The following is a 24,805-nucleotide window of genomic DNA, read 5'->3' on the forward strand; positions in this document are numbered from 1 at the left end:
TTTTTGCATTGAAATTGCCAAATTTTACAACTCCATAAATAATCTGCCACATGGTATTACAATGTCAACAGTTGTTTTTTCCCTAAGTGTCAATTTCACTGAAAATCTTTTGTCATAAGTTGTAAGTTATGACGTCATTATACATTGAAGCACATTGTATTGTGTCATCATAACTTAAGACTAATTTTAACTTAAAATTTTTGTGAAATCAACCCCTGGAGTTAAGGAGTCAGTGAATTTAATCCCAGGTCAAATCATACCTTATATTCATTGCTTCTCCTGTTGAGAGTGACATATAAGGGATACAAGAAAAGGGAAAAGTGGTTGGTTTTGCGTCCAAATAGGATGACAGTGGCTTCTCGGAGGTTGTTCATACTTTAAGCTAGCCGCAGAAAGGTCAGGCACAATAGTATTGTGAAAGTACTTTAGTTCTTGGATAACAATTTTTGTAGATTAGGGAAGAAACACAAGTTTGTTGATTCTTGAATTCGTGGTTTTGAGGTTTTCAGTATACACTTCAATGGAAATCTTCTTTAGTTGGGAACCAAATTTAGTGGTTTGGCCTACCCACAAAAACTGTGAAAAATGGTTTTAATTTGTTACTAGACCTGGATTCTGATTACAAGAACTGAATGTATTATACTTTCACAGTATCTGACTACATTCAGTTCTTGTCATCAGAATCCAGGTTTTGTAAAAATTATTAGGGCTACTTATATCCTTGTTTTGGGTTGTCAGATAGTGTAGATTAAAGCTATTTCTCAAGAATTATCTGGGAAAAGACTGTACATTGTTTGTTCAGCTTAATTGCCTTCAAATACATTAAAAAATAAATGCATTAACCAATGAAATTTGAAACTGTAAACTTTCAATTAATTTGTGACCCTATTCAATTGGAAATTTTGATTGATCTCATTTTAAAGAATTGTCAGAGGGGGATAAAGATGGATGTTTCAATGGCAGAGGTCAGATATCATCTAAGGAAAGGAAATACTGATTGTGTATTTAGTATATTTCTGTTAAGTCAGGTGAAGTACTAAGCTGCAGCTACTGGAGCAAAATTACATGTAGTAATTGAAAAACTTAAGAGAAAAATACATGTATATAAAAGCAACAAGTATAATCACATTGATAACAATGCTTTTAAGGTTGAAAACTGATATGATTTCAAGTTAATAAAAATCCTACCTAAATATCACCAACGCTCCAATTGTTTTCAAGGAGTATGCCAAGACAGCTTGTCCAAAAACCTTGCCATGTGGCCATCCCTGTAGAGGAATCAAAGATGAAGATCCATGTCTGCCATGTTTACATCGTTGTGGTAAACAGGAAACACTGAAACAAGATGCAGATGATATGTGTATGATCTGCTTCACTGAGGCTCTTTCTGCTGCACCAGCTGTTCAGGTTAGTGTTAAGAGATAAAGTGATCACAGGTTTATGTTGGCTGCTTTCAAATATTGGCAGATGCTTCTCCAGAAATTTACATGAATAATAAAAAGTATATATTCCTGATTTTTTTTTCAATCCCCACATTTCTTAATAAATATTTTGATATATGAATTTAGAAAGATATGAAATTGGGGTGTAAAAGGTTATATTTTACACTACTGTGTATTTTGATATTTTAGTCTGGTTGATCTAGAACAGTATAATAAACTTACTCATACTCACGTTTTGAACTTATTTTGAACAGTTGAAGTGTAACCATGTATTCCATCTACACTGTAGTCAGAGTATTCTCAGTAAGAGATGGGTTGGTCCGAGGATAACATTTGGATTCTCTCTTTGTCCTATATGTAAGGTAAGCACTTCTATTGATAAACCGTCCATTTGCATGGTTTATATACACTCACACAGATTTTTATTTCAGTTTTCCTGTTAAAGAAACCTGTTTAGTGGATGTTTATGAGTATGGTATGAGGATTTGACTTTTCTAAAAGTTCATATGTGGGTGTTTTGGGTATTATAAATATGCCCTTTCATCACTCATAGGGTCTGAAAAAGAATAGACAGTATCATCTTACTATTGCATATGAGTTGTTGTTTACTAAAAAGTTTTTTATATCTGCCTCTTAAATTTTGATAACATAATGAGGATTGAAAATATGAAAAACCTTGCATGATTTTTTTTTTCTTTAAGTGCACCATTGACCATCCTGTATTACGAGATCTATTAAAGCCAATCCAGGAACTGTTTGAAGATGTAAGGCGCAAAGCTATGATGAGGTTAGAGTATGAGGGTCTACACAAAGCTGAAGCCATAACAACACCAGGAGCTAGGTTCTATCAAGACCCTGCAGGGTTTGCCATGGATAGATATGCTTATTATGTCTGCTTCAAGTGCAAAAAGGTACTAATCTTCATTGTTAAAATTAATATGCAGAATACATGTATGTTGTTCCTAGTTACAGATCTGCTTATCAATGAAGTTGACTCATATATATAAACATTTGATTTTTTTTTCTTCAAACAACCAAATAACATTGTATATATATGACTAGCATTGTTTGTGATTTGAAATAGAAATTATTTTAATTATACAGGGAAATACATATTAACAGGTCTTAGTTTCATGGTTTTACATTTTAATTTGTGAATACAATTTTCCATTATTTTCAAAAGGAGTTTTACATTTGGTTTGGAATTTAAGTTCATTATTTGGCAAAGGAAGGGAAATCTGTAACCAACAAACAATATCGCTTTCTTATTAAATTCTATCCCTGCCTTGTCAGTCTGAATTTTGTCACAATTGTCTCCACTCCCAATGGACAGATTGATTTCAAATGTCCTTTGTGGCTTTACATAGATGAAGCATACTTTAAAAGCAGATTAAATTTCTGTCCAATTACAACTTCCTGTTTTGTGGGACTTACCCATTTTTTACTACATAGAACCAGTATTCCTAGCAGATGCTATTTAAATACCAGTCAATATAAAATTCAGGCACTGTCCACATTAAAGTGATTCATGGTGAAGAAAAACCCACCGAACAAACAATGCTTTTTCAATCTACATATGCCATATTTTTATGTAACAGTTGTCCTTTCCATATTCAGATCTGTATTTTTCTCCCACTATAATCAACCAAATTGAACAAAATCAAGAATGTTAACTCTTGCAAAGTACAAATTTCATATACCATTTATATAAATTTTCTCAAAAGTACAACACCCAGATAAAGAACTATGTGATCTGTAAATGATTCTGATTAAGAAATAAAAGTGAATTTGGTGGATTTTCGACATGCATGAATTACCTCCTGTCTGATTTTTGTAAAGGCTGCTATTTAATGTTTGTTTAGGCTTACTATGGAGGAGAAGCTAGGTGTGAGGAGCAGGCTGGGGCTGTGGAGGAGTATGATCCTCAGGAGTTGGTGTGTGGTGGGTGCTCAGATGTCTCTAGGGCACAGGTCAGTACCTACCATTAACAATAAATGAACAAATGGTTGTGAAATTGTTTTGATTTAAAATTCACTTTGCAGAGATGAGAAAAAATGGAACAGATTTCCTGTTCAATTATAACATAATATTTTCCTTTATTTATGTTCTAAACAGTGGACAGATTTCTTTTATTAATTATGACATATTGTGTTGCAGTTGATTTTTGTGGGTGACAAATTTTACAATTTGCTATATGAATTTCTCTGCCATTATTTTAAGTTTTTTCAGATTTAATCAAATGAAAATCATATGTAAAATATCTGAACTTTAATTTGGCGAACTTTCATCTTTTAGATTATCCAAACCTTGTGAATATAGCAAAAATTAGAAACTCCCAAAAATTTCCTGATATACAGTATAATATCTTTTCCCTAGGTGTGTCCTAAACACTGAAAGATTTTCTGTTTTAATTATGACATTTCATGTTTTTTACTAGGTATGTCCTAAACACGGGACAGATTTCTTGGAGTACAAGTGTCGTTACTGTTGTTCTGTGGCTGTATTCTTCTGTTTTGGTACTACACATTTCTGTAATGCCTGCCATGATGATTTCCAACGTATCACCAACATACCAAAACCAGAGTTACCAAGATGTCCTGCTGGTAATTTTCTATTTATCATGTCTCCTTTAGATTTTTAGTCCTAATTTTTAATGCACACTATTCCAATGGTAAATAAAATTTGAAAGATGTATTACTGGTACATTTGCTCCCATCTTCCTTTATCCTATTTTAATTTAACACATCACCAAAAGGGGATAAGTTCAAGTTTTAGGGTGTAAAGCTAGTTTCATCTTAATTTTTAAATGTTAGCCAATATTATTCATAACAATAGTGATCTTAAAGATGAATATAGATTTTAGTAATGATTATCGTTATTTATCAAATTGGCAGATGCACTTTATGATTTTTATATATTTTTTATTGCTAAAGAGCAAATAAATCTTCAGCCTATAAATGCTAAGAGGATAATTAATTGGAAGAGTAATCAAGGGAACCAAGGTTATAGCGGTAATCAAAAGAATGTAATCCAGGGACAAAGACCAGAGATGGAAAACAGACATACACAACAAAGAACATAAAGCAACTAAAATCATACATACATAGTAACAAAAGCAAATGAGCAACTCAGTATCCACTAAAAATTGGGAGCATGGACCAGGTGCACCGGTAGGGTAAGCGTCCTCTGCTTTTCTAGAAACACCGAGTGAATAACCAAAATATAATAATGAGTGCCTTAGAAAGACTAGATTTAACAAGTGTAAACTTCAAGCATTCTTGGTATGAATGATCAAATTTTGGTTATTTACAATAACCAATTCATTATCCTATTTATTATATAGATTTCCTCAATAAATTATTTCAATTTTCAACATGAATTTAAAATTTTGTTGACAAATTCATATTTATTTTGTGATGGTTTGTTAGGAGATAGTCTGAGGGTACTATTACCAAATTTAAATCACTGGGTGAAAATAATTTGATTTACAGTCATCGTAGGTTCTATGGTAACCCCAAAAAGTTTTTTGATATTGTGACTTTACTTTTCAAGTGTAATGGATCAAGCTATTTGGGCACCAGATCCTGTATATATTTGAAATGTAGACAAAGCCAGACTGATTAAGGTATACCTTAACAAGTCATGAATTTGATGCCTATTTTCATTGTTTTAAATGCAAAAGTTCTGTGTTGTTATTAAATGGCTGACATCTATTTACTTAAAATTAATTAAAAATTAATATCAACATTTTTCTCTTTCAGGTCCTAGGGGTAAGGTATTGGATGGGGATGAATGCCCCCTACATGTGCAGCATCCCCCAACTGGTGAAGAGTTCGCTCTAGGATGTGGTGTATGTCGGAACGCTCATACTTTCTAAATGTTAGATTGTTTCAGGAAACTTTTTACTGCTAAAAAAATATCTTAAAAATATTGTTATTGGATGTCCTAAAGTTTAGTATTGACTGTATTTTATTAAAGATAATCTCTGGTTTAAAAAATAATTGTAATTCCTTCTCTTGAAAAATAAAAAAAAAATTATTGGTAAATGAATTTACTTATCATTTGGACAAGATTTTAAGGTGTGAGAGGTTATAGCCATTCATCTGAAATGATCGTTCGATATAAATGAATGTACTAAGTTTGAAATTTCATTTTTCTTTCTCTTTATCCCATAAACCTGGGTTATTTATTAAGATTACATACATATGTCCTTGATTTTTATAAAGTTTTTTTTTTGTTTTCATTTATCCAAACACAAGAAAGTAGATATACATGTGTTTTTGTTTTTTGTTTTGAATTTCTTATTTTAAGTGCTTCAATAGAGCAATCAGGTAGGAAGGTGTTGTCTGAATTGAAAAGTGCTGTTATTTAAATTATATCTGATGATAATAATGCATTTCAGAAATCAATGATTTACATGGACTGTTAATTTTTTGCATTTTTTTTTTTAATTATTTTTGTTCAGTTGATTAGTAATGTTTCTTGAGAATTTTATGTATTTTGCATAATTTTAGTGCTGCTAACAAATATTGCTTGAATTTTAAATATTTTCTGAATATTTCATTTTTGTATCTTCCTTTGAATATTTGTACTAAACTTTGTCTTGTTGTTGATAGACTATAAAGATTTGTTCCGTTCTGTGATAAATAAACCATTAAACCATTACAGATGTCTGTTTATTGTTAAATATGTTAAGTTGGTTTCAGCCCTTTTTAATAGTAATTTGCATTATTGTAGTATTGAAAGCCTCATTTTCCAATGAAGTGATTACAATGTCTCTATTTTGAGACTCCCTGTGCCACTTCATGTGGATGCCTTACGATATGACGATGTGTTGCCTACCAAAGTGACCTTTATATGACATTGACCTATGACCAAGTATTGACCGATAAGTCAACTTTTAATATTTACTTGGCAATTTCATTCTTGTATTTTGATTTAGGCCTAAAATCTTTGGAATTTGGATATATCACCATTAGATTATTTGCCACCTACCATGATGACCTAATGTGACCTTGATTATTGACCTTGAGGCCAAGTTTATGTACTTGTCATGAGAAAACTGTTCTAGCTTTAACTTTTTTGTCTTCTGATATATCTTTGTAATCATATCAATTTTGTATACTATATTGTCCGTGCTATTACATTTTGCCTTTTGATGTATGCCCTAGTATATCTTTGGCTTGAGGAGTATCACCATAAGCCTGTGTAAAAGGTACCATTATGATTTTTGATTTACTTTTGTTGCAGAAAAGGTAAATTAACCATATGTTTGCTGTTTATAACCTTGACATTTGACAGAAATGGGAACAAGCCAAATCATTCACACTATGATAAACAGTAAGAGGATAGTCACCATCAGTTCTATTTTTAGCTAAACTAACAACCAGTATTTTCTGTTATATTTTTAAACAGATTATTTTAGGTTTTCGTGTAACCAAGCTATCATTGAGAGAATCCCCATAGTTTGGGAGTAAAAACCCAGATTTTGACAAAATTGACATGGAAATCATAATTTTTTGAAAATCTGAATCTAAGCAGTTTGTTATAACAGATCTGTTACACTGACCCATTGTCTTAATCTCTGAGCTTAATTATAAGTAATTTACATTCTTAATTAACAGTGATTTAGATTAATGGATGTACTCTCATTATTTACTGTATCATTCGGTATGTATGCCAACCTCATGATATTAGACGTTTAAAATTATAAAAACACAGAGATATAATGATTGTGTGGTATATTTTTTTAATGAGATAAAATAAATGTAAAAGAGTAATCAAGGGAACCAAGATTCTTGCCGAAATCAATAGAATGCAATAAAGGGATAAAGACCAGATATGGAAAACAGACACATACACAACAAAGAACATCAAGTAACCAAAACAATACGTACAAAGCAACAAAAGCAAAAGATTAACTCGGACTCCGCTAAAAACTGGGAGCATGGACCAGATGCACCGGTAGGGTACGCGTCCTATACTTTTCTAGGATCCACGTTCTACGAGCTCATGAAGACGACCATAAAACTGTAGTGATGATTTCAATCTTGTAGCAACATAACCCTGTTTCAGAAGCCTAGTTGTAAGAAGACTAGCGCGATACAAAAAGTCTGCGTAGTTACGGCAAGCTCTCGCATAACGTACGAGTTGTGATATGAAAGCTCCATACGCAGGTGCTGAAGGGATGTTGCCACAGATGAAACGAAAGTTGGCAAGACTGAATAAAAAGTCATCGTGTTTGTTGTATAGTTTGGTCAATAGTTTTTCCCTTACCATCGATTTTTAAGTGTAGGTCAAGATATGAAGCTGACTTCACAGTGTCTGTAGTATCCTTTATCTCAAGTTCTTTGTGGTAGATGCGATGTATCAAATCCCAGAAAGCAGGATTGTTTATCGATAAAACGTCATCTATACAGCGGGAACTGAAATTAAACTTTTTTTGGACAAGATTTGCTATAAAGTCAGCCTCATAAGAGTGAAGGAAGGGTCGGCTAGTAGAGGAGCACAATTTGTTCTCATTTGTTGAAAAAACGCATCCCATGTGTAAGGTATTTATGAAATATCAGTGCCTTGGTTTCATGTCCTTTATGGCTTTATGGCGCATAAGGTTGGAGTAGATCTGATGTGGGATTCACGTAATAATGAATTATTCCTAATTATTGACATATTTGTATCATTAAGAACTACAAATTAAACAGTGTTCGTGAAGAAAACTAATTTAACGTTTTAATTTCGGATATGACGTAAAGAAATCAGCAGGTGTTTCTAAAAAAAGATAAAGTACACTTTCCATGCCGTAAAACGTGGGTCCCTGTTCCCAAGTGCACTGTGCTTTTCACTTTATTTCATGTTGTTTTAATCACAGCGATTTTGCTGTCTTTGTCCTTTTGATTATGAGTTTTGATTAATGTAACTTCATAAACTATTGCATGAATTTATTATTGCAACTTTATAATTTCCCTAGGTTCGATTCATTTTTTTTGCTTGAATTGAAGCGTGATCACTATCCTGTCGCAATTTTTGCAATTATAAAAGCATCGCAATAGTTCCCGAACTAACGGTTTCATTTAACAGTGGTTACCCTTTGTCTTTCTTCAATGTTACAACAAATTATGATTTAATACTACCAACATTGCAATAACTACTTTTTTTCACGTACACGTTGAAAAATATACAGTATATCTAAAATCGCCAGTACAGATCGTGAAGGTTATTGCATTTCCCCCACTTTTAATATTTTGTTTTCCTTTGTCACAGTGTTACAAAGTATGATTAACCAAGAATCGATTTCGCAATACACACATACTTTGATAACATGAGGCTAATATAATTGTATCTTCCAGGCTAGGTTAAACCATCCTTATGTAGAAGCCCGACTTCGTCCATATTAGGAATTATATCAGGATGTTTTATCCAAAGCCATTGATAGACTAAAGTTTGAACGTTTGCTAGGGTTTGCAATGAACAAATACGCATTTTACCTTTGCTCATTGTAAACAGGAATGTAAGCACTATGTCACGATTAGAGACAAACTCTACACTGATCATCAGTTGTACGTTCCTTCAGTAGACAATGATAACACCGTGTTTAACTCAACCTAACACAGTCCAACAGAGAATGGCTGTAGATCAGGATCAGACAACACCAAAGAGCACATATCTCGGTAGTCTTCAGCCGAAAAAAAGACCAAGACAAGGCTCATCACCAAGTGCGACGCAACCTGGATTACATTGGAAACCTTTCTTGTCAGAAAAGTATGAAGTGAAAAATACCACCAATGGAGATCCTAACATAAAACAATTAAAATTTTCTGAATATATGTGGACTGAAAAAGAAATGGCTACCTCCAGAATTTAATGAATTGCTAGTTTCTTATGATTTTTGTATACTAGTATTTGTTGAGTCAAAAGTGTACTGATTTAGATCAAATTAAGTTACCTGAAGGTCTGTCATTTGTAGTAAAAAACAAACAAAATTGTAAATGACCATCGGGTGGTATCATAGTTATATATAAAACAGCTCTGGATAAACACATTAAATTTCATTCAGCGGAAAGTTAATTCATACTTTTGTTTCAAATATCTACACAAATTATATCGCTAAATTCTGATGTATTGCTTGGATGTGTTTACATTCCACATGTAAATTCTATTTACTCTTCACAAGAAGCTTTTGAAGAACTGCAATGTGAAATGCAGGAATTATCAAAATCTGGTAATATCACCGTGTCTTTATTAGGTGATTTCAACGCAAAAACAAGCACATTACCAGACTATGTTATACCTGCTGATTCAGTTATAAGTCTTTTTTAATCTAGATTGTGATTCTGACATATTAGAATATATATGATTATGAAACGTTAGAAAAAAATGATATACCATTAGCTCGAATGACAAAATGTACAAGTAGGCCTAACAATTATGGAAATGTTATTACAGTTGTGCAACAGAAACAATTAGTATATTGCTAATTTTGGATTAGGGAAAGATAAGGGTATTGGTAAAGCCTGGAACGTAGTGTAATAGATTATCTTATATTATCATCTAAACTTATCTCTTTGACTTCAGATTTTCAACTTAAAGATTATATTTCATTGTTCTCCGATTGTTATTGTTTAATATTGGTTTCTTTAGAGGTAAGGTATGAGGCATTACTCGTCGCAGATGGTTGTCAGTCGGAACAAAAACATATTTGCTGGACAGACGCAAAAAGAATGAGTTCGGTGAACGAGTTAAAGAGTAATCAAGGGAACCAATGTTATAGCGGTAATCAAAAGAATGTAATCCAGGGACAAAAAACAGACATACACAACAAAGAACATAAAGTAACTAAAATCATACATACAAAGTAACAAAAGCAAATGAGCAATTCGGACTCCACTGGCAGCATGGACCAGGTGCACCGGTAGGGTAAGCGTCCAGTGCTTTTCTAGAAACACCAGCCAAGTTGTTCAATAACACTCATTCAAAAATTTTATTAAACGATTAGGGACCCAGATGGTTATTAACTTATTATAAGATTATAAACTTGAAGAACAACTTTTGATTATTTTTGTCCTGATCTGTGATACATATTAATGAATAAAGTTAAAGCATACTTTTAAAAGGGGGAACAATAATTTGCTTGATATGCTTTAGGATCTAATATTAAATTGTAAATCAGAATTCATGGTAAGATTTCAGGTCTAATTAAGCATAAAAAGGGTCAGAAAAGAAACATAAACTATTTAAAGATAACAAAATCATCAATGTCACCTGTACTGGATTTTTTTTATTGTCAAGACTTATTTCGGATGTGAAAGAATATGTGAAAATGACATTGACATTGACATAGTCCTGGCAATTTGTAAAGAAACGCCGAGTATATACTTTTATTTAAATTTTGATATTAAAAAAAGCAATGCTTTTGTTGGCGTCTTTATTTTATTAACCCACCTTGAGCAAAGTCTTTGCGAACTTATGCCCTAATTTAGCGATATCTCAAGTATTTATATACGAAAGTCATTTCATTGGGAACATTCAGTTTTACTCTTACGTTCGTAACATTGGAAGTCCGTACCGTAATGGAAATAATTAAAAATTAAGTAAGGTTGTACTATATTAACAATTTTCGTCTCTGCTGCATACAACAATTCTTGTACATCGTAATACTTTTTGATTTCATAGACCATAATTTTAAAATTTTCATGTCGTTTATAATAGCGTATGACGCTGTCATTATTGTACGTGGAAAGCAAGGTTTTGTGTGGAAACTTGAACATTAGAATATTGATAATTTAAAAAAAACATACAATGCCCGGAAATAATAGTTGATATAGAATTTGGGGGTTGTGAACCAATCCATTTAGGAATTAGGGACCAACAGAAGTCAGACTGGGATTGAATTTTGGGGTAATGTACTTCAACGTTTTGTACTTTTTAGTGCCGAAAGAGCCAAAATACGCATTTCACTGATTGCAGTACAACAGATTAAATAAATCTCTGTTTAAAAGGTGCCATACTACAAAAGGTGCCATACTACAAAAGGAAGGGTCTAATTGATTTAAAGGATTATGGTCCTTATAATTTAGGTACAAAAAGGGACCAAGAACAAACATTTAAAACTTAATCATGTTGCTTGAATATTAGTAATTATACCATGAAAAGAAGGTTTCGATTGATTTCCCAAAAATGTAGGATTAAGGACCGAAAAAGGGTTAGGAATAAGCATTTTTCTTACATTTGGTAAAACTATCTATTTTTTTATAATGTCTCTTATTGAATATTTTAAAGTACTACTTTGTCCATGTTCATTCTATTTAAAAAAAATATGCTGTGTTAATTGATCATAATCAAAATTTTGAGCTGTATCAACATTGAATATCGCATCCATAAATGATTAAACTTTTTATGGTTAGTGGTCTGTTTGTGGTAGTATCAAGCTGTTTATGTGTTCCATTTTATATCATCGCCTTAAGCTCTGGAAACATTCAAGGTAAATATTTGAAATTTGGTGTGGAACTTCAATGTAATGGGTTGCATGGCGTGAAAACCTTTGATCCGATAAATAATTCTTCATGAACTCTAAAACTCAATTGCTGTTATAGTAGATGGGTGCTATCAAAGTAATAAATTTATTATATTTTTTCTTCTTTTGCAGAACTACCCAACTTACGGAACTGACTATATAGAGTACAAATACCGTCACTGTTGTACACAGGCAAAATTATTTCACATGATTTTCACCTGAATTGAGCAAATAAACTAAGTGACTGAGTTCACGTGAAATTCGGGTGAATGGAGCCTTCACGTGAAATTCACACGAAATGTTCACATGAAATTCGTGTTTAGTGAATTTCACATGAAAATCATGTTAAATTCATGTGAATTTCATGTGAATTTCATGTGAAGCTCGATTAACATGAATTTCACGTGAAAAATATTTGCCTATGTAATATTGCTGTGTTATACTACTTTGGTACGGTATCACTCATTTTTGTATAAAATGTCAAGACAACCGTGGTGTATTTAAAAGCATATGTCCTTCATGTAATTATGTAAGCCTGAAAATGTCCTCTACATATTTCCATCAACTCATGTGTCAGAACAAATGATAAGGTCCGGTGTTTGGACCCCCTTTTGTAGAAAAAATTTGTTAATTGTTTGTGAAATTTTGACAAAACTAGCAAATTAGAACCCGTATTCCCCTTTTCCAAAATCTTCAGCACTACTTTACACTTTACTTTGTTCTATATGTCAAAGATAATTAATTCAGATATCGGAACAGAATACTCCCCCCCCTCAAAAAAAAATCTACCCAAACACAATTATTAAATCTTGCCAAGCAAGAATTTGTTATACTCGAGTGTGGGAACTAACAACTAATTCTACGGGTATACTTGTTGGCATTGAGCAAACATTAATAATTAACTTTGTTTCAGATGGTAGTAGAATACTGTTATATTAACATGATCAATTGGAAAGCAATTAAAAAGTTTGAATCGCCTTTAAGAATCAAACATGCACATATCGGAGAATATTTTGCAATAGATTGTGACATGTGCAAGTGCCTTGTGAAGTGACTTATTCCAAACCAAGGTTTTTTTTTGTTTCTACAATGGAATCGTTAATGAGTCTGAGAATGTTGGATTTTCCCGCGGTTCAAAGCCTTATTCTTAAGTTGAGTTAAAGCCACATGAGAAAAAAAACTTCCAACACTCTGTCTGTGGTGATAGGACAGGAGGATTAAACGTAGGACAGCTGTTTATTTGACCTCATATGATTGTTGCATCAAGAAAAGTGCACAGCATGATGTTGTGATTGTGCCATGAAATATACCCAAATCAGTCAGAACAAACAAAACTGAATCAATGATAAACAAAGAGTAATCAAGGGATCCAAACCAATCAAAACAATGTAATCCAGAGACAAAGACCAGACATGCGAAACAGACACACACAACAAAGAACATACAGTCACCAAAATAATACATACAGAGTAACAAAAGTAAATGGGCAACTCGGACTCCACTAACGGGAGCATGGACCAGGTGCACGGTAGGTGCTTCATGGTTTTCAGAGACAGAAATTATCATGTTCCTAACATGCATCATTTACAGGAACAAAATGTTGACTTACTCTTAAAATACTGAAACTCAAACTATGCAGTCCGTTTCTGCTGCTCATCATAACTGCTAGAAACTAGATGAAAATAATTGCCAATATTAAAAATAAACTTTCTTAAAAAAACATAACTCGCTCCAAAATCGAGTCATTCTAATTAAATTCTTAGGGATTGTTTGTAACATAAAAATATAAAAAATGTATCCAAGTACAAAACTATGAGGAAAAAGATGGGGAAATTCAAGGAAAATGTACTTGTCCATGGTCCGTGATAAAACTTATGTTATGTTTTGAAACGATTTCTGAAATGGTTTGTTTCAATTTCACTGCAATGATATTTCGTTAAATATTCAGTCACTTAGTACATCTTTTAACCTTTGACCTAATATTGTCATTTGTAATACGGACTATTCCCCTTTTTTATTATTAATTCACAAATTTTATCATATTTAAATCCATTGTTCTAAAAAGGTAACCACAACAGGGCGAGGTGTAAGATTATCTCATGTATCTACCATAAAAGTATTGTTATTGAGGTTTGCTGCTCTGAAAACAACAACTTAAGGATTTCAGAGAGTTGTGAAATCTTTAAAGACATTTCATGCTACATGTATATCAATAAAAGTAGGAAAAAAAACCCAAATGGGTTTGTACGTTTTTTAAGATATAAGCATTTGGAATTCTGGCGCTAAAGGATTTCTCTTAAATTTCCACGGGTTTTGTCTTGTGAGTTTTTATATGAAAAAAACAAACAAAAACAAAAACAAACAAACAAACAAAAATTTATTGAACCTGAGTAGCGGAAGTCCTTAAAAAATATCAGAAAAAAGTAACAAACATGAAAAATGCATTTTCTGCACAAAGCTATTTGAAAATGACACTATACACGGTGCAGAACAGTATCGTCATTTTGGGTATTTTTACCATCTATTATAATGGAAATCTAGTTGGAGTTAATCAGTTCTGACTTTCGATGTATATATTTGGCACTATATCATATAGTTTTAAAATGATTTGTGATCGACCTCACTATGCTCTTAAATTAATGGTCGTACGCCCATGATATTACTTATCTGTAAAGGAAATAAATAGACCTTACTGTATGAAAGAGTAATCAATGGAACCAAGGTTATAGCGGTAATCAAAAGAATGTAATCCAGGGACAAAGACCCGACATAGAAAACAGACATACACAACAAAGAACATACAGTAACTAAAATCATACATACAAAGTAACAAAAGTAAATGAGCAACTCGGACTCCACTAAAAACTGGGAGCATGGACCAGGTGCACCGGTAGGGTAAGCGTCCCCTGTTTTTCTAGAAACATCCGCCGAGTTGCTCATAAAAAGTCAAGTCCTGGGTAGACAAACGAGGAAAGGAAAACTATGACCCGTTGAATGAAGTTTATCTAACGATATATTTGTTAAAGTTAAAAAAATATTGTCGTGATAATTTATACGAGAGATGCCAAATGAATATGAAGAATGGATATTTTAATTTTTTTTTATATGAAAAGGGTGGGATTTCAATTCTGTATAAATCATTGCCTATTATATATCCCCCGCTGGTCTTTTTCTCATATTTTAAATTTATTTATCAAGACGCGTAGTGGTATATGTTCTATAATCAAATAATGTTTACAGTACTCCAGCAATGCTAGAGGTTGTCTGGCAAGCTATTTTCTGACTTGATGCCATCCTAACCTCTAATATCTGACACGTTGAAAGCCACCGCAAATGTGAATTAGCTTAACATGTGTTTTAAAACATTCTAAATCTTTTATTTACATGAAAAAAAAGTTTAACCTACCGGAAATCGAGGGATAAAAATCCTAAATATTTGTTAAATACCTAGAAAACATTTGTAATGAAGACAGTTGTCAAAATGACCAACAATTTTGAATTAGGTCACTAATTTTACGGAATACAATATATTTTTGACAAAACGAACTTAAAGTTGGTGAAGGCAATTCGTTGGTTAATTTGATATGTTCGTTTCGCAAATTTTAAAATTCGTAATTTTATCAACCGGAATTACGCACTCAAAAAGCTAAAAACAAAATATGAAGTTCATTTTAACTGCAATTACAAAGGATTTCAAGGATTGTTTCATCAGGTCGGTCATTTGTTTTTCCTCAGTTTAGCCAACTTCTACCGTATTATGGTAAAGAAACAGTATAAAACGTTTTAAATGGTAAATAGTTTACTTTAATTATGCCGATTTCAAAGAACGGCGGAACGAGCGTTATGCAATATGGCGCTCAGAAGTAAGAGGTTGGGGTATGGAGGAACAGAATCCCAACCTCTTACGTTGTAGGAGTAATGTTTACAGGTACTGCCCTATTTTTTATGGAAGCTGCTCTTTGGGTTACATAACGCCTTTGACTACGGTGTACTATGGAACGCCTAAACTGTCTGATGAGATACACATTTGTTTACGCGTTGTCAATTTTATATTACTTGCTGTGGTTTTATAATTACATGTAGTCATTTTGTATTTACGTTATGTAGGAACATATTTACATTAGTTATGTAGGAACATATTTACAAATTAGTTTTGGTGGTTTATTATGATTTCACAGTGTCGGTATGCTGTGAATGAAAATTATGTTTGATACTGGGACCAGTTTTCTAGATGTAGGGGTAATATTTTTAACATTTTTTGAAAAGTCTTTCTTGAAAATTAGTTTTGGTGGTTTATTAATGTAGAAAATAAATTTAGTCACGCAATAACTTGTAGATTCGAATTTATGCAAATTTTCGCGGTAGTCGAAATTTCCATATTTTTGGAATTAAAAAAATATATACGGACTACGAACATCGCCACAAGTCATCAACAGAGTCCCAGGTGTATCAATTGTGATAATATTGAACGTAAATAACAAATAAGCTATTTTTACTATAGAATAAACACTCTAGGGTGACTGGATAGACTACCCAAGTGTATTTCGTTCAGCATTTTTCTAATCGGCGTTTTGACGTCTATTTTGCCTATTACGGACTGATTTGAAGTTTACACCGGATCGAAAAGTTCCGAGGTCACACGTCATCATGAAATTTTTGTACACATCACGTAAAGAAGAAACCACATCACGTAAAGAAGAAATCACTGCACGTAAAGAAAAGAAAATGCACATCAAGTATTTAGAGGTCGTCATAACGTAAAGATGAAACGACATCACGTTATAAGAAAACCATTGCACGTAAAGATAAATCCACATAACGTAAATATGTTGACATAACGTAATCATAAAACGACAGAACGTAAAGACAAAATTGCAGAACGTAAAGACGAAATGACAGAACGTAAAGACGAAATGGCAGAACGTAAAGACAAAACGACATAATGTAAAGATGTTCCTACATAACGTAAATACAAAATGACCACATGTAATTATAAAACCACAGCAAGTAATATAAAATTGACAACGCGTAAACAAATGTGTATCTCATCAGACAGTTTAGGCGTTCCATAGTGTACCATTAAAGACGACACAGGAACAAGTTCCATTTACACTCCTGTAGTTAGATGGATAGGGTTGGAAGCTGCTGTGACTGTTTGTCTCTTGATTTATGCATTTAGGTTGACATTGATTTGAAAACAAGCATCGATTTGGTTTTTATTATTGTTACATCATTTTGGTACGGTTGTTATTTTATTCCGTTGCTAACTGTCTTCAGTAACAAATGGTCGGCGACATTCCCGGTCGAATATGGAGATCCGTCCAGCACCTGTGAATAGACCGGGGCGGATTCATGCGGGGGCGTGATGGGCGCGCACCCCCTTAATATTTGCATAGTATGGATTGTCAGGGGTAGAGTTAGGCAGTTTTAGGTTGAAACTTTAATTCCTTGCTAGTTCTACCACTTTAATTTCTTGATAGTTTTACCACAAAAGATATCAACATTGCCGAAAAGATATCTACATTGCACCCACTCTAGAAGAATATTTCAAAAAATTAACTTCAAAAAATTTTTAGTGTGCCCCCCCCCCCCCAATCTAAAATCCTGGATCCGCCCCTGCATGGAGCCATTTAATCCTGCATGGACGGATGAATTGAGTGATAAAACGCGGAAATCTATAATTAGATGTTTAAAAATATAACGGATTTAAGTGGTTGATTAATTGGCTAAAAATAGAAATGATAGTCGTTTTCTCTTATAATTATATTGTTCATATGTTCAATATTTATGATTTATCCTGGTTTCGTAACTCATTCTGTTAAAATGGTAAGCGATTGAATTTTCTCATGTTTTTTTCTAACACTAAAACAATATCAAATGTCTTGTATAAACAAAAATGAGATTCACCATTTGTGTGTAATTTGTTATGTTAGCCATGTCTCATCAATAACAATTCTTATGAAGGAATTTTATGAAGGAATCAACACAATTCAAAGTTGCACCATATTAAACAGCCGTTTATTATTTTTCATATGTTGAACATGTTATTCCCAAGAGGGATTAATTACGAATATAAAGAGAATGTTATTGCTTTGTGTTAAGGCAGAGAGATATGGCAAGCCAAAGTGGACAAAAATGAGCATTTTCGAATATTAAAAAATAATTTGTTTAATATTACAAATTCATTTTCAAATATTACAAATTAGATTTCTTATATCACAAAACACTTTTTAATATTAAAAATTCAATTGAATTTCTAATATTAAAAAACTTTTTTGGAATATTAGAAATGGAATTTCTAATATTAGAAAATGGATTTATCGTATTGAGTGACGATTTTTTAATATTAGAAAATCATTCTGTAATATTAAAAAATGTGACTGATTTTCTAATATTACAAATTCATTTTCTAATATTACATAATGTGTGATATTTTATAATATTACTAAATCAGGAATTTGTAATATTAAAAAAAAAGATTTTTTAATATTACAAATTCATTTTCTAATATTACAAATTAGATTTCTTATATCACAAAACACTTTTTTAATATTAAAAATTCAATTGAATTTCTAATATTAAAAAACTATTTTTGAATATTAGAAATGGTTTTTCTAATATTAGAAAATGGATTTGTCGTATACAGTGACGATTTTTTAATATTATAAAATAATTCTGTAATTTTAAAAAATATGACTGATATTCTAATATTACAAATTCATTTTCTAATATTACATAATGTGTGATATTTTATAATATTACTAAATCAGGAATTTGTAATATTAGAAAATGAATTTTTAATATTACAAAATGAATTTCTAATATTAAAAAATCTTTTCTAATATTAAAAAAATGATTTTGTAATATAAAAAAATCATTTTCTAATATTACAAAATATTGATTTTTGTCCACTATGGCTTGCCATAGAGAGATATTGCACTGATCTTTCATATATAGAGTTACAAATAATACAAGAATACAGATGCCCTATAATGACCTAACATCCCTATCGTAATGTTTCTGAACAATTTGTTGTTTTGCATTGTTTAAGGGCCAGACATGCACCAATCTTTCTTTAAGAAGGCGAGGTTGTCGTTCAAAAAGACACTTAAAGTACAGAGGACCTAAAGGGGATGAGATTTGTATGATATGTTATACTGACCCTTTGTCGTCATCTTTGAGCTTAATAGTAAGTCATTTACCCTCTTAATCAGTGTTGTTAGCCTAAATAATGATATCAAATAATATGTTGATATATACATATATTCTTTTATACGTTTACTCTTCTGTGTTGTCACACACACACACACACACACACACACACACACACACACACACATTTGTTTGGCCTCCCCCTTATTTTTCATGAACGGCTAAAACAAAACTACTTTATATTTCTGGTAATGTTTAATGCATTGACAATTTTGTTTAACAAAGCTACACCAACATATCTTTTTTCATCTTTCTTTTTTTACAGTTAAATTGTGGACATGTTTATCACCATTCTTGCTTAATCAGTCTGATAGAAAATAAATGGGTAGGATCAAGAATAACATTTAGTTTCATGACCTGTCCCATCTGTAAGGTAAGTACGAAATAAAACGAATAAGTAGGATCAAGAATAACATTTAGTTTCATGACCTGTCCCATCTGTAAGGTAAGTACGAAATAAAACGAATAAGTAGGATCAAGAATAACATTTAGTTTCATGACCTGTCCCATCTGTAAGGTAAGTACGAAATAAAACGAATAAGTAGGATCAAGAATAACATTTAGTTTCATGACCTGTCCCATCTGTAAGGTAAGTACGAAATAAAACGAATAAGTAGGATCAAGAATAACATTTAGTTTCATGACCTGTCCCATCTGTAAGGTAAGTACGAAATAAAACGAATAAGTAGGATCAAGAATAACATTTAGTTTCATGACCTGTCCCATCTGTAAGGTAAGTACGAAATAAAACGAATAAGTAGGATCAAGAATAACATTTAGTTTCATGACCTGTCCCATCTGTAAGGTAAGTACGAAATAAAACGAATAAGAGCATTTGATTGCTAGTTTATGCACATTATGACTCAAATAGTAGAGAATTGATATTAATATTTCCCATTACAGCCGCCCAGCAATTATATCACTGAATCATTTGTAGCACAAATTGTTAATGAAAGAACAGTATAACCAAGCAGTATCATGCATGAAGATTTCGGCGGGGGGGGGATAAAAAAAACACTATACTGTACATCTTTATTGACCAAAGTCAATGTAACTGTAGGTTATACAAGTACAAAGAATGTTAATTCAATGCATCATGCAGACATACTAAATAATCAGTAAGCAGAAGGTTGAGCAAGTTATTACATGTCTGATCGTCATAGCTCGAAATATAAATTTACCCAAACTATGAAGTGATTCATTGAACATATTTAAACATGGATGGTTCCTTCCAGTAATAAGGTTTAATAAAATACGACCTAAAACACCGCATAGAGGACGTTTTAAACACAAAATGCATCTCATCCTCGGTCATCTTTACACAATAAACACATGTCTGACCCGTTTTAGCTTGTTTTACCATCTTTGTCAGATGTGCTGTATGTGACGTATAGTATAATGGTGATTAATGATTCTTATATGACGTGCTTCAAAGCGCTTTAGACCACAATTATGGTGAAAAGTGATAAACATACGACCAACATTTCCTACAAAACATAGGCTGCGTTTATTAAAAAAATATGAAGAAACTAGTCATATTAAAATCGAAATAAATCACGGAAACTCCATTTTATCATTGTTTTACTACGGGCTGGTCATTTATATCGTTACGTAACCCTTGCTGTCAGTTAGGGTAAAACAGTGGGACATAAAAGGCCAGCCCATAGTAAAACAATGATAAAATGGAGTTTTCTTGATTTATTTCTTCAGTATAAAAGCGTAAAGCTTTTTTTTTTATTTTAAGATTCATCATAACCGATTATTATCAAGGTATTTTATGTTCCCCATTTTATTAACATTGTGCCGCACAGATATTGTTTTAAGGTCTATATCAGGGTTCTAATATAAATGTATTTTCCAGGCAAAATTATGTCATCCTTATCTAGAAGGCATAATACGACCATATGAAACACTATATCGGGAGGTTTCAGACAAAGCCTTGGACAGACTAAAGTTTGAAAGACTAGACAACCATGCTAGCATAAAAAGTCTCGAAGGACCATTCTATAAGGACCCTCTAGGGTTTGCTTTGGACAGATATGCTTACTACCTCTGTTCATCGTGTGAGACGGTATGTTTTTCTGCGAAAAGAATCTTTCAAATAAAGATTGTATCACTATAGGAACGAGCGAATTTTTTCATAGTTAATAACAAACTCACTAGAATCATTCACTAATTCATGCGGCGATATTAAGGCATATTTCAAAATTTACAACAAACAAATTTAGATGGTTAAATACTAACGTTTATTTGTTTTGTACGACCTATGATTTAATACTTACCTGTAACAATTTGTCTTGACACAGAAGGCTTCGAGAGGATCTCGGCCACCCTTCAAAAGTCAAAGTATTGCTCCCTTATCACCATTGGATCAATGCCACTGCTAGTTGACCTTCGGTCCCCGAGGGTATTCATCGACCCAGTAGTGAAACCTGTCTGACTTCGAATTATAGCAGTTTTTGTTGAATTTAGCAAAATTTAAAATACTCAATGTATTTGGCTCCATTCCTAGCATTGCACATGGTAGAATATCCTGATGATAGATTTGGAAACTTTTTAAATTCAATAAATTTTTGAATTAGATGTTCCCTATATATTTGATTTCAATGTTGCTGATGAGAACTCCTTGAAACATATGTACAGCATATCGAAATTAGCAATGTATATGACTGGTATTTTTTGTATCCCTAACATTATACTTATATTTTCAAGGCTTACTTTGGAGGAGAAAGGAGATGTGAAAGTGACATAGACGAAGACTTTAGTCCAGAAGATTGTATCTGTGAGATGTGTAAAGAAACTCCGCAAGTTCGTGTATGTACTATCATGAAAAATGAAAAAAAGTATTTCAAAAGATTTTTAATCTTTTGTTTATTGCATCATTATTTTGTCGTTTTAGTTCCGAAACTTTTGTCGGAGAGAGCAGTAAGTTTACGAACTGTTTGTGCATTCACATGTCTGGAAACTTGCGTACGAACAATTGTACATATACATATGTACCAAAAACTGATGTTATTTTGCAACAAATTTTAAGATAATTTTCAAGGGATTGATTTGAAGTAATTTTCTCGTGATGAGTTTATTAGTGCTTGCAATATTTTTTCCTCTCACAAAACAACTCCATTCATAACTGAGTAAGAGTTACAACTCAACTATGTTATGATAAATGTCTACCTTAATTTTAATTTTTTTCTCGTTTACAGAAATGTAAATTACATGGAACAGATTACATAGAATACAAATGCCGGTACTGTTGTTCTATTGCTGTGCTTTACTGCTTTGGGAACACACATTTCTGTCATGACTGCCATGAATGTTACGAAAAAATGCGTGATATGGTAGAACTGCCAACTTGTCCTGCAGGTAATTTAAGTCCTGTGCTAGAACAGTCAACTGGTCCCAAACAAATACTTAAAAAATGTACTTACATTATTTCATGTTAAATGGCCTACCGGTCCTGAAAACACTTAACTTCATATATCAGTATGAATGAATATTCTTCTGCATAATTTAACCCTATTTCAGTACTAAAAACTATCAGTCGGATAGTTTTACTCAAATGTACCAGAATTGAAAGTTTGTCCTGTTGGCCCTCAACTTACGTAAGAAGTGAATATCGCATAACACTGAATTTATGTTTACATGTTTAGTTACATACATGAAAGTTATTTTTGTATTTAAAGGGCCAGTTGGAGAACAGTTGGACGGTTCGGATTGCCCTCTTGGAATTAAACATCCACCAACTGGAGAAGAGTTTGCAATAGGATGTGGGATGTGCCATGGTCTGTCGAATTAGCATCTACCCAACCATATGGTTTTATAGTTACTATGGAATCATGAAATTTTCATACACTGTGTATGGGATCTTGGCTTCAAGTATTCACGTTGAGCCAAACAAACACCCGAGGACGATGACTGGGTTGTGCAATGTTGAAACTGATTTAGCTTTGCTTCATCAATTCTTTTTGAGTGCAATTTGATTAAAGATACAACAAGCGACCATTTATCTTTTACTAGTGAGCTGTGATAACTTTTTTGTTTTAATAAAAATATTTTTCAGTAATTGTGGTTATATCTAAGTAGGTACAATGAATGTTAAAAATGTGAGTCCATACAAGGAGAAAAAATGTCTTTTACAATTATGGTCGATTCGAATTTAACATTAATTGTTAGTCGCATTTTGTAATTTACATTTCCTAATTGTCATTTACAAATTAAATAACAAATTATATCTCAATATACTTTCCACAAACAGATGTGAATCATCCTCTCTGTTTTGTCTTTCTGTCCGTCCATCTATCGGCATATCTTGTAAGATCAACTCCTTCTTAATCATTAAATGGATTTGTGGATAATTTTAGGTACATTTAGCATCATTTTTAGATGAAAAACTAATTACCAGGTCGCTGCAAATAAAATTGAGAAAGAAGAGTATTTTTTTTTTGTGAACCACATCATAATATTTCTAGTTTACAATTAAAATAAGTATAAAAACACTGACACGCCGGGCTGAAACTCGTATGATGCTACAAAGAAAGACTCAAGGTTGTGATACTTGATCATAATAAATTCTTAATTCTAAATAAAAAAAAATATAACAAGCATATCATTGCTTCATTTAAGTCTTTATTTTAGAAAAAAAAACCTGACTAATCAAGATTTGCCAAACAAAAAGTCTTAATCGAACCCCTACATGACTCAGGGATTTGTCCTATTTAGGTAAGTGTAAGGCTTGCACATTTTTCAATTGAGCAAGTTTTCGGTTCTTGTAGGGTTAAGTTAACCAAGAGTTAAGTACAAAGAAAGACAACTGAAATAGAAACACCACACAACTTTAAAGTAAATTAAATGATAGTTTCTCGCTGATTTGTCATGAGTACTGATACATTTTGCATTCTTTTATTTCAATATATGTTATTCACGTTGTAGAGGTTCGCTTTATTTTTATAACCACATTTGCAAAGTGGTAGGTATATAGTGTTAGGGGTGTTCGCCCTTCCGTCCATACTTAATTCCTTTCGTTACGCAGGCAAGGAGGGCATCTCTTATCAGTTGCTCCTTCTACACCACTGAATGAAATTTAATGAAACGTTCTCAGAATCTTTATAAACACAATTCCATTGTGCATCTCCTATTTTAAGTTTTGATCTAAATCAATTTTGGTGTATATGAATAAAGGGACATGGGGACCAATGTCTTATCCGTTACTCCTGCTACACCGCTGAATGGAATTCAATGAAATTTTTAAATTTTTATTACATATTTCCAGTGTACACCTTCTACTTAATATTTTGGTCCAAATTAATGTTAGGGTCAAAATGTGCATGTTATCGACTAAAGGATTGGGACCGGGTAATAATTAATGGCATTGGTCACCGTTTTTCTGTAGTATTTGGAGAAAAAATAATATAAAACATTGCCATGGCAGTATTAATTAACAATTTTCATACGTTGATTTGTTTTACAATTAGATTTTATATTTTTACGATCATTTGGCATACATGTGTATTTGTAACATAAGTTTGATAGTCTCTGCGGTATTAATTTTGAAAATAATTTGACCTTTTTTTAGATTTTAGTAATATTTTTCTTCAGCAAAGAAGAACAAACAATGATTGTGTACACAAAATAAAGTACCTTA

At 32.3% G+C, this 24,805-nt stretch overlaps 2 protein-coding genes across 7 annotated transcripts in view; both read left to right on the forward strand.

The window, feature by feature from the left end:
* LOC148604327 (E3 ubiquitin-protein ligase MYCBP2-like) overlaps nucleotides 1–6,107 on the forward strand; it is a 77,596-nt gene extending 71,489 nt beyond the window's left edge. For all 4 annotated transcript variants that reach the window (XM_088550340.1, XM_088550341.1, XM_088550342.1 and 1 more), the window contains 6 exons: nucleotides 1,222–1,407; nucleotides 1,697–1,804; nucleotides 2,144–2,353; nucleotides 3,305–3,412; nucleotides 3,880–4,045; nucleotides 5,204–6,107. In XM_088550340.1, coding sequence (XP_088406466.1) covers nucleotides 1,222–1,407; nucleotides 1,697–1,804; nucleotides 2,144–2,353; nucleotides 3,305–3,412; nucleotides 3,880–4,045; nucleotides 5,204–5,319 — 894 coding nt within the window. In that variant the 3' untranslated portion in view covers nucleotides 5,320–6,107. The remainder of the gene's footprint in view (nucleotides 1–1,221; nucleotides 1,408–1,696; nucleotides 1,805–2,143; nucleotides 2,354–3,304; nucleotides 3,413–3,879; nucleotides 4,046–5,203) is intronic.
* A 9,616-nt stretch (nucleotides 6,108–15,723) lies between these two features.
* On the forward strand, nucleotides 15,724–23,227 carry LOC148604328 (E3 ubiquitin-protein ligase MYCBP2-like). 3 transcript variants are annotated; one of them, XM_088548937.1, is made up of 7 exons: nucleotides 15,724–15,742; nucleotides 19,004–19,141; nucleotides 19,430–19,537; nucleotides 21,026–21,235; nucleotides 21,877–21,978; nucleotides 22,368–22,527; nucleotides 22,848–23,227. In XM_088548937.1, the coding sequence occupies exons 1-7, from the start codon at nucleotides 15,740–15,742 to the stop codon at nucleotides 22,958–22,960; spliced, it is 834 nt and encodes a 277-aa protein (XP_088405063.1). In that variant the 5' UTR covers nucleotides 15,724–15,739; the 3' UTR covers nucleotides 22,961–23,227. The 3 variants fall into 3 exon arrangements, with proteins under 3 accessions (XP_088405063.1, XP_088405062.1, XP_088405064.1); XM_088548936.1 differs by lacking the exon at nucleotides 15,724–15,742 and adding an exon at nucleotides 17,655–17,778; XM_088548938.1 differs by lacking the exons at nucleotides 15,724–15,742; nucleotides 19,004–19,141; nucleotides 19,430–19,537 and adding an exon at nucleotides 19,563–19,969.
* The last annotated feature ends 1,578 nt before the right edge of the window (nucleotides 23,228–24,805 follow it).

Source organism: Perna viridis, chromosome 10 (genome assembly GCF_037379345.1).
Source record: "Perna viridis isolate PV_CMFRI_1.1 ecotype Kerala chromosome 10, ASM3737934v1, whole genome shotgun sequence".
Lineage (NCBI taxonomy): Eukaryota > Metazoa > Mollusca > Bivalvia > Mytilida > Mytilidae > Perna > Perna viridis.